General features: G+C 40.8%; 1 protein-coding gene across 6 annotated transcripts in view; it reads right to left on the bottom strand.

The window, feature by feature from the left end:
* Positions 1-1,618: 1,618 nt before the first annotated feature.
* The window catches only part of GRIK1 (glutamate ionotropic receptor kainate type subunit 1), a 546,361-nt gene continuing 537,394 nt past the window's right edge, over positions 1,619-10,585 (bottom strand). For 4 of the 6 annotated variants that reach the window (XM_075543399.1, XM_075543400.1, XM_075543401.1 and 1 more), the window contains one exon: positions 1,619-1,774. In XM_075543399.1, the coding sequence (XP_075399514.1) occupies positions 1,619-1,774 (156 nt within the window). Of the gene's footprint in view, positions 1,775-2,195; positions 2,283-10,585 lie in introns of all 6 variants that reach the window. The other 2 variants (XM_075543397.1, XM_075543398.1) reach the window with 1 other exon arrangement.

Below are 10,585 nucleotides of genomic sequence, written 5' to 3'. Positions count from 1 at the left end.
TTTCAGCGAGGTGAGGAGAGGCCAGCGAGGGGTAAGTTCTGATTGCTAAGGTGGAGGCGCCAAACTCACAATGGAGTCCCTTGTGCCAAGACCAGGCAGGGGGATATCCAATTTTCTACAGATGGGCTTTGGATCTCCACTCCAACCCCCTCTTTCACATTAGTATAGTTGTTTTGGAGCTTTTGATACCTGATTTGTGATCGCGTCAACTTTTCTGATAACCTGGCACCTTTTGATACTCATCTTCCTGACCCGATCGCTGAAGACAAAATGGGTATATAAAAAATTTGGTGAAGAGATCAGATGGTGCCTGGCTAGCAAAGATATAGCACCTGGGGTCTTAAAAGCATGAAGTCAAACAAGCAGCCATCCATCAGGAAAGCAAATAAGCCCACATGGAGGAAGCACACCAGCCTGTGTGATCATGATGTGTTGACGGGATGAGCGTTTCTTAATTGCCCATGTGCCAGCAAACCCAGTTGCTGTCAAATGAATCTCAAATCATGGTTACCCCACGGGTTAGGGTAGAACTACCTTTTAATAGCCGATATTCCAGAAGTAGATTGCCAGACCTTTCTTCAGAGGTGGCTTTGGACGGACTTAAACTGCCAATCTTCCAGTCAGTAGGTGGACGGCACAGGGATTCTAGGGCCAATACACCCCTTTGTTTTTTACATTTTAGTCAAGCCAGTGTCGTTCGTGTCTTCTAATATCCTGTCCCCATTCTCTTTCATACCCAAGGCTTTGAATATGTTGCCCCCCTCAGTCTGGAATGCTTGACTTCCCAGTTTCATGTGCCTTCCATCTCCAAATAACTCCGCACGATCCTGCTGAACTTCCCTGTATTTCTGTTTGTTTGTTTTGTTCAATTTGAAACACCAAGATGAATGGTTTTAGCTTACTTTAGTAACTAGGTTGTTGGGATATTTTGCAACTTAGGATGATTGTGCATTCTAATCAAGGGTCATCCCTGGAGGGTGCAAATGGTCAACATGCTCAGCTACTAACCAAAAGGCTAGAGGGTCAAGTCTATCTAGCCAGTGGTCCCTCAGAGGAGAAGGCTAGCAATGCACTTCTGGAAACAGCTATTGAAACCCCTACGGAGCAGAACTCTGCTCTGACTCACAGGGGTTGCCCTGCATCAGAGTTGACTTTGAAACCCTTGATTTTGTTAAAACAAACAGGCAAGGAGATTCTTCAAAACAGCAAAACCAACCAAGATGAGCCCCAAGGAACCAAAGGTTTTGAAGGGCGGTGGGTAATGGGGAACAAATAAGACACTCAACCTTGTTCTAAAAAAACCCCGAAAACCAACCCTGTTGTTTTATTATTATTTAGAAAGCACACACAGCAATTTATCTGGGGGAGAAAGAGAAAATGCAAAATAGGTGAGCATACAAATTCATTTTAAAATAACTGGTGCCACATCCCAAGTAATATCCGTCGAGGTGAACTTCTTAAACTTTTGGACTTCTTATATCTGTATACATCACCAGAGGTCTGTGTACAGATATATGGAAAGTCTTTGCATGCCTGCCAGAAATCCTTTAAACCAAAAATCTGTCAGGAGCATATCCTCTTTTGTTCCCTGAAAGTTTCTTCTCGACGTTTCCTTGGATCATGCCACAGTCTCTTTTCTTTGAGTTCGTTTCTGATGACAAGTGAGAATACTTGTGAAGGAAGGTTTTCCCTTAGTTCTCGACTTTTTCTTTAACTTTTTCTGAGTCTTGAGTGATATCCCCAGTTCTTCCATAATGGCATTGAAAGAGAGACACTAGAACATGAAACAATAGGGCATCAGTCCAAACACACCATTCTGTAGCTCATAATTGTTTGTCTCTTACCTAGTTTAACATGAATGCAATGTATTGGCTTTAAGACAATTCCACCACCAGGTAAGTCCCCAGGCAGGTCCCATCACCTCCTCCTCCACCCACCGGCCACCCACCTTTTCTACTTGAGCAATCTGAGGCCCCAAGTTAGCAGGGCAAACTTGAAAGATTTTGCTCACAAATGCAGTAGAATAAAATTTCCCAGTCAGAGAAACCTCAGAGCTCTCAAAATAAGCAACTTACCTTTGCTGAGGCACCAAAAGAGAGTTAAGTTAAGCCACTTCCCCCATTAAGATGATCCAAACATTGATAGGTATATCAAGGCATACGGACACTTCGTAATGCTATAGAAAATGAACAAACCTTCTCTACACCAAGGCTTTGTTTTTTTCTCCCATGAAACCTTACTTTGTTCCTAAAATAAAATCTAATTCTTGATGACTTTCCTTTCTGATAAAAAAAGAAAAAAAACAATTTAAAATTGTATATTTTCTCAAAAAAGAAAAACAGAGATTCTTGCAGCAGCAACAATGTAGTTGTGGCTGAAATGGAAATAATGAGCTACTGAATTGCACAGCGAAAGGGATGGTGTGAGACAAAAGGCAAACAGAATTATGATTATAAAATGCTATACATATGCATGACATATATATTATATATATACAAGGGGATTTACTAAAGTTCATGGAAAATTCTAGTATTTCTTCATTCCATTTTCCACTAATTTTTGAAGCCCCCTTGTATATATGTACATACCCATTACAATTACATTAAGTCTATTCACATGCACAGTATATAACTGTCCTAATAAAACATGATTTTGTGCCATTTTTTTCCAGACACAAGGTATTTTAGTGATACATTTCTGCTCCTTTCAATTTCTATAAAGCAATGGTGTTTTTGATGAGGCTAATTGTAAAACATCCTTAAAAAAAAAAACAGAAGTCATTGGTAAAACATATGCAAATTCAAGCATTACTCTTTTACTATTTGCTCACCAAATGACACCTTATGATTTCTCTAGATTTTAAATGTCACTGAAAAAAATTAGTGTCTTCTATCTTGAGCTAGCATGCACTCTGGTCCTTGTATTTTAAGGTGCAACACATATTTTAAAAATTTATACTGCATGTTGTTCTGAAAGTGAATTGTTAGAGTTTAGATAAGTAATAGACTTTTAAAATTTGAAACCTATGCATATAAATTTAGGTTATAGATGTAAGTGACTGGTCTACCAGACAAGTACCTCATAAAATTGGTTGTTTGCATATGACTTTTTATCTCTTTTAAACATGAATTTTTATAGGGTTCAATTTTCATTTTCATTGCTTTCTGGGGCTAATACATTCAAATGCAGATCATGCATGTTTAATTCTCTTTCCATTGGCAAATCGTGGCTCAGTGAATTAGGGGAATGTTGTGTTACCTAAAGAAGGACTTCAGGAATATTTTCTATGAATAACATTTCAAAAATATTAAGGAACTTTATCACACATGGAATATACTGATTTTTGTAGCTCAATGTCAGCTTTACATGTTACTATAAAGATCAAGATCAGTCCCTGCAGAAGGACAGTATGCTTGGTCAAGTCGAGGGGCAGTGAAAAAGCAGAAAGCATGTGATGTGATGGATTGACCCAGTGGCTGCAGCAATGGGCTCAAAGAGGAGAAAAATTGTTAGGAGAGCACGTGGAGGGGTGGTGTTTCATTCTGTTGTGCTTAGCTCTGCTATGAGTCAGAACACAGAGACTGAGGAAATATTTTGTGTGTGTCGTTATGACAGATAGTGTTCTATTGTGGTTGGCAAACTTTACTCAGAAAATTATTTCAGTGGAAGAAGATGATTTGCATGGGCCTTCCATAAATAAAGGTAGGCAACAGAAAGAAGCAGTGCAAATGGTTTTACAAGTTGCAGTATATACGCAGGAGCTCCTGGGAGGTGTACGTGGTTAAGGCACTAAGCTACTGATGGGAAAGTTGGAGAAGTGAGTTCACCAGGGTCACTTTGGAAGCAGGGCCTGATGACTCAGAGCAGACAAATCAGTCATTGGACACTCTATGGAGCACAGTTCTTCTTTGACACAGATGGTGTGGTCATGGATCCAAACATGTTCATGTTCCTTGGGTTGGCTTTTTGCTTACTATAACTAAGCGTTACGGCTTCACATCAACTTTATAAGGAAGGGGTTCTTATAGTTACTGCACAAGTGGGGGATTTTCTGTTGATAGGGGCTCTCGAGCCTTTGGGCTCATAGCCACTCTGTGGACAACACGACGAACCATGGTCTCGCTCTGTGCCATTCTCACAATTGTTGGACTTGAGTCTGTTGAAAGCACTGTGTCGGTCCATCTTCTGAATGGTCCTCCTCTCCTCATTACCCTGTACTTTGCCAACCGTTGTGTCCTTTTCCTGGGATGGGTCTCTCACATTCAAAGTACATGAGATGGAGTTTCACTATCCTCACTTAGAAGGAACATTCTGTGTGTACACCTTCCACGTAGATTTGTGTATTCTGACAGGCCACAGTCCTTTCAATATTCTTTGCCAACATGATAATTCAAATGAATGATTTCTTCTTCAGTCTTCCTTATTCATTTTCCAGCTTTGATATGACATGAAGTGTTTGTAAATGAAGTGGTTATCCATGCCTTTCAAAACTTTCAGGAGGGTTTGTCTATAGAGAGAGTAACTGGATTAATGGTTTCTTTGGTATAAAGCAGGGGGGAAATTGGGCATTAATAACAAAGAGTACAAGAAAGACAAAAATATTCTAAAATTGATTGTGGTAATGAGTATACAACTGTTCTTTGTACTATAAAAATGTATGATATATGGATTATGCACCTATAAAAATCTTTATTAAAAAAATCAAATGTATCACGATGGGCAAATCTGCTGTACAAGTTCTTTTAGAATGAGACAGCAAATATGTCATGTTGAGACTAAGGCATGCCTAATTCAAGAGTCATATGCATGTGAAAACTGGATCGAGGAATTAAACAGCTGCGTAAGAATTGATGCATCCGATTGTCATGGCTGGTGAAGAACATTGATGATAGCAGGGACTTCCAGAAGAACAAACACATCTGTCCTGGAGGAAGCACAGAGAGCTGTCCTTGGAAGGGAGGCGGTCAAACTGTTTCTCTTTGAGCACATAATTAGGAGGGAAGGCCCTCTGGAAAATGACAGCATGCTTGGTGAAGGAGCGAGGTTGTGAGATGAAGGAAGACCCTCAGGAGATGGTTGGACAGCGGTGACCACCGTGTGCCCAAGCATGACAGCCGTGAGAGCGGGGCAGGAGGAGGCGCTGCTTGTGTTGTTGGACAAAGCGTCAGAGTGAGCTGAACAGATTCTGAGGCATCTGATAGCAACACACCTTAATTTTAAATTCTTTTGAAAGAACACCATAAGCAACTTTTCTCTTTGTTGATTGTTTTCTTATAAAATACAAATATGTATAAAAGAAACTCCAAGTTCCTGGTTTTGTTTGAATTGTCAGGGCTTTAGTTTCAGATATTTCATTTCATGTCAGCAGCCCACCTGAGTGTCCACAGGTGGCTACCAGGTGACGTTCAGCAAGCACAGGAGTACGTGAAAATGCCGTTTCTAATTTGAAGAGAGGTCCTGTTGGAGATTGAACCTATGTTAGATCTAACAATATGTTTGAATGATGTATTTATTTATCAAGGAAATTCTTCTCCCATTTTACATTGCCTTAAAATTCAATAAACATCTTTATTCTCTTCTTGAAACCCCAAGAATATATTGCTTGCTGCCAGTGTGAGCTTGAATAAAAATATAGTTTTCACAGTGTTTGGTTTCTCTCTCTTTGGCCAGAAACTACGATTTCTTTTGATTCTCATTTTGTGTCCAACTGTCAGGAATAAAATGGCAAGATATTGGGGCTGACCTTTCTGCCGGCACGTTTTCGCTGTAGTCACAAGGCCTGGTGACCTTTAAGGCACCCACTAGGCCTGAGCTCACAGGAACCAAATACAGGAAATGAAATTCTGAAGGCCATGCCCCAGCAGAGCGGCACGGGAGGGGCTCTTATTCCTTGACCAGGCCACCTTTTATAATTTCAGAATGAAAATTAGGTATAGGATGAAGATTAGCCTTGGGAATCAGGAGAAAACTTACAGTGGGTCTAAGAGCTGCCATTCTGGCACCTGTTTTTAAGAACTCTCTCACGTGCATAAGGACATAGCAACAGGGTGGGTAAGCATAAGGGTTTTTTCCTACACTCTCCTTTATTGGAAACGAATGGATCTGATGGCATTCCATTGCTCCCAAGGCAGGACAATTGGGCTGATTGCCCCGAGGTCAACAGCTGGACCCCCCCAGACACTCCTTGGGAGAAAGAGGAGGCTTTCTAGCCCTTTGAAGTGTTCACAGTCGCAGAAACCCACAGGGGTCACTCGTCCTGTCCTTTGGGGTCACTTTCAGTTGGCAGCTACTCTATGGCAGTGAGGTGACTTTTCTTTTTTCTTTGTCTTTCCTTTTCTCCTTTTGGATTAGCCAGAATCTAAAGGAGCCCTGCTGGTACTCTTGGGTAAGCATTGGATTGTGAAATGCAAGGTCGACTGTTCAAACCCAACAGATGTTCCACAGGAAAAACATGAGGCTGTCTGTGCCCTCAACGATTTCCGGCCCTGGAGGTCCTATGTAGGGTTGCTATGAGTCAGAATTGACTTGATAGAAGTGGATCAGAATACAAATCCAAACCCAAGACATTGCCAACGAGTTGATTCTAAATCATAGTCACCCTGAGGAACAGAGTACAGTTGTCTCACAGGGTTTCCAATGCATCCTGCCTCACCCTTTCCCAGAGGCAGTTATTGAGTTTGAACCACCATCCCTTTGGTTTGCAGCTGAGTGCGTAGCCACTGTTCTGAAAGGATTGCAGGTCTGAATATTGGCATTTAAAGTTAGCGAAGGAGTCCTGGCTCTGTGGTTATGCATTGGGCTGCTAATCACCAGCCACTCTGTAAGAAGAAGATTTCGACTCTGATAAAGAGTTACAGTCAAGGAAATTGCCAGGAGTAGTTCCACCCTGCTCTACAGGATCGCTGTGAGTCGGAATCAACTTCATGGCAGTGAGTTTGGTTTTGAGATTGCTGAAAGATCGGCGCTTCCAAATCAGCAGCTGCTCCACTTCTGTTAATAGTTAAACTCTGGAAACTCACAAGGGCGGGTCAACCCTGCCCTATAGGGTCACTATGAGTTGGCATCACTTGATGGCAGTGAACTTAGTGAGAACTCTGGTGGCATTGTGGATTATTAACAGCAAGGTCAGCAGTTCAAACCCAACAGCCTTCCTTTTGGAGAAAGACGAGACTACTATTCCTATAAAGCTACACCACCTCGTAACCTCACAGAGGGTCACTATGACTTGGAGTCAATTCAGGACAGTGGGGATTTGGGGGTTATTATGACAATTCAGTGAGCTGACATATTAGAAGCAGCACAATGCCTGACACATTTGAAGTAGCTATTTTCAAAAATAAAAATTTATACCATACATTGAACTTTTAAAAACCATTCAGGCATTTGTTGAGGAATGAGGACAGTGAAAACATTGAAACTTTGAAAAATTTGAGCCAATATGTCCCATTTGACACAGGAATTTCTTACACAAATACATTGATTGTAGTTGGTTACATATATAAATGTGTAGCTACTAGTAGAAACTATGTGCAAAGTTTGGTATTATATATGAATATGTAAAAAGTATGCAATATTTAATGATTTTTTTCTACCCAGCTGTCGCAGACATTAAGACAGTTTGTGTCATGTCCTAGCAAGAACAAGTATTCAAGTATCGGGTGAAAATGAAAACTACCTACAGTTTCTTGTTATTTAAAAAATATATATTTCTACACTCCTCACTGAGTGCATACCTACAGTGAGAAAGTTAAGAGAAAAATACACTTAGAAATGAATACATAGCAATAAAGCATATTATATTATTACTTTTATGCTGTTACTTGCACTATACTTTGGTGAAGTTTGTGTGTGTGTGTGTGTGTGAGAGAGAGAGAGAGAGAGAGAGAGAGAGAGAGAGAGAGAGAGAGGAAGCCACTTTCCTCCTAGAGATTAGGAACTGGACAAGCAGCAGGCAGTAGATTAGTTATTGCAGCTGAAACTTCCACCAGAAAAGTGGCTCCCTGGCCTTAAAGGGTGAAGGATCTGCTTGTTTATTTTAGCTCTGCAGAAAGTCTTCTTTGTTCTCCACCTCTGCGAGCCCTTGGTGTGGCCCGGAGGACTCCTTTCCTTCGCTGCCTCTTTCTTCCCTTTTGGTTCGTGTCTCTTGGTAATTGCATTGCCTGTGGATTAACCCCCAGTATTTGACTTCTTGGTGCTGGTGTGAGCCTGAATGTGTATATATATATGCATGTGTGTGTGTGTGTGTATTTCATTACACCTTTGTCCTAACTTGGCAAATGTTGTGAAAGGGGTGGGGAAAGCTATTTCAGTTCTTTTTGTTTTGTATCTAAAGTAGACCTAGGAAAAAATGGTCTAGGGAAGGAGAATGATCTTTCTTACCTTTTTAAAACAAATTATAGAAGTTTTAACTTTTGTGTAAAATTTGACATGAACTCACTGTTCTAATACCAAAGGCAAATGTAGCATTATATTATATGCTGTGAATATCAGATGTCTTTCTTACTGTATATTTACTGTGAATGCATTCTGATTTTCTATTAGAAATACTTTAGTTTGCATACTGCTGTGTCTCTACCCGCCTCCCTCCAAATGTGTTGGAATACTAGCTTCCTTTACCGTGGATCCAATCTCATTTGGAAATTGTTTTTATTTGGTATGTTAATGAGGTTCTATCAGGGTCTCAGATGCACTGCCATCCAGTCAATGCTGACTCGCAGTGAGCAGACCTACAGGAAAGGCCAGGGCTTTCGCTGAGAAGGTCTAAGACAGTAACTCTGTGTGAGTCGAAAGCCCCATCTTTCTCCCTTGCATCTGCAGCCCGGTGCATACCCACTGTGCCACAGGGCCTGTTACAGAAAGAGCAGGCTGGGTAAAGAAGCAAGCGCGTGAGAACGGAGTGGAACGTTGCCACATGGAGCTCTTCCAAGCAATGTCCAGAAGAACTTTGGAGAAACTGAGACAAGGAGTTTTCTTCCAGTGTACAGAAAAGGACTCCCCTGGTATCTACTCTCTAGACCTGTGAGGACATACTTTCTGTCCATCAACCCGGGCGCTTGTGGTATGTTTGCTACAGCAGCAACAACAAATGAAGATGTAGTTAAGGATTTGTGACAAATCACTTCTTAGAAGAACTGCTCTAGTCAATAACATAAGGCAAGTTCTACACTTGGCTTCATGCTTACATTTGGTAGACTCCTTATTCAAAGACAAGGAGGCCCGGATGTATTGTGGTTACACGCTTGACTGGGATCTGAAGAGCCAGCAATTGGAAATCATCAGTTGCTTTGAGGAAAAAACACGGGACTTTCTCCTTCTGTAAACAGTCACAGACATAGAGAGCACCAGAGCAATTCTACCCTGCCTGACTGGGTCACTGTGAGCAGGCACCAACTCGAAGGCAGTGAGTTTGGTTTTTAGTTTTATTCAATGACACTTAGAGTGTTTTGTGACATTGTATAATCAATTTCCAAATTATGCATGGAAGAAAAAAGAATGTAAACAATAGTACTGTCATTTTATAAATGTCAACCCTTCCATTTTATGTATAGGCTTTCTGTAACTTGAAGGTAAGTCATGTGATTTAAGTTTTCTTTCAAAATGTTCCTCCCCGCACCCAGTAATAGGTAAGAATAGTTAGGGAAGAGGATACAGAGGGCTAACGAGATTATTGTTGCTATTATGGTTGTATTCTTGGCTTAGTCAGGCTATTATCATGGTTCTGTGAATGCAGTCTCTGGTTGGAAATTTATTTTTGAAAATGAAACAGTGAGGATTTATATGCTTAATATGTTTGACATGTAGACAGTTCAACACAAAACTTAAGGTTTTAGACCTGGAGTCAGGGAGTTGTTTTAGAAATAGGGACCTGCCTACTGTCGTTGATTCAATTTTGAGACCCTGTGATCCAATAGGGTAGAGTGGAAATGGGGTTTCTTAGACTAGACGTCCTTTTCTGCATAGAGAGCTTACTCTTTTCTCTGAGGAGCAGCTGACAGGCTGAGCCACCAACCATGAACTTAACAATCCAATGTTTAACCCAGTGCACCACCAAAGGTCCTTAGAAATAGGCACTGAAGAATTATTTTCGTGGGTTTGCTACCATTAACTCTTCAGAGAATCCTTTTTACCTATTTGGAAAATATTTTGCTTCACCACAGGATAATTTATGATATTCTTACAACAGATACGAGGCTCGAATCAGCCCTCATTCATTATGTGAAGACAGGAACAGGGAGATCCTTGGAGAAGTTCTCTATGCGCACACCGTATTTTTGTGAAGTTCTTGCTTGCCAAGCCCTTGGGCTTGGGCATCATTTATTTGTTTTATTGGTTTCCTGGGTTCATTTGGAATCCTTGGGCCAGTTTTATGCATACATCTTTGAAATTAAACATTTTTAAGATTAAAAAATATTTTTAGAAGTGGATCTGAAATGAGAGAGTTGGTCACTGTATTTGTTTTCAGACTAGTGGTTATATTCAATTGTGTCTGGGAGCTAAGGAAGAAGGTGATTTTCCTCTCCTGGGTCTGTGTCAACAATTTTGGGCTGAAGGGGATGTAGACCCTAGAGCCAATCTCAAAGTGTGA

Source organism: Tenrec ecaudatus, chromosome 2 (assembly GCF_050624435.1).
Source record: "Tenrec ecaudatus isolate mTenEca1 chromosome 2, mTenEca1.hap1, whole genome shotgun sequence".
NCBI classification, from domain to species: domain Eukaryota; kingdom Metazoa; phylum Chordata; class Mammalia; order Afrosoricida; family Tenrecidae; genus Tenrec; species Tenrec ecaudatus.
Note: the sequence above shows the minus strand (reverse complement) of the source record. Positions and strands in the feature narration are given on the sequence as shown.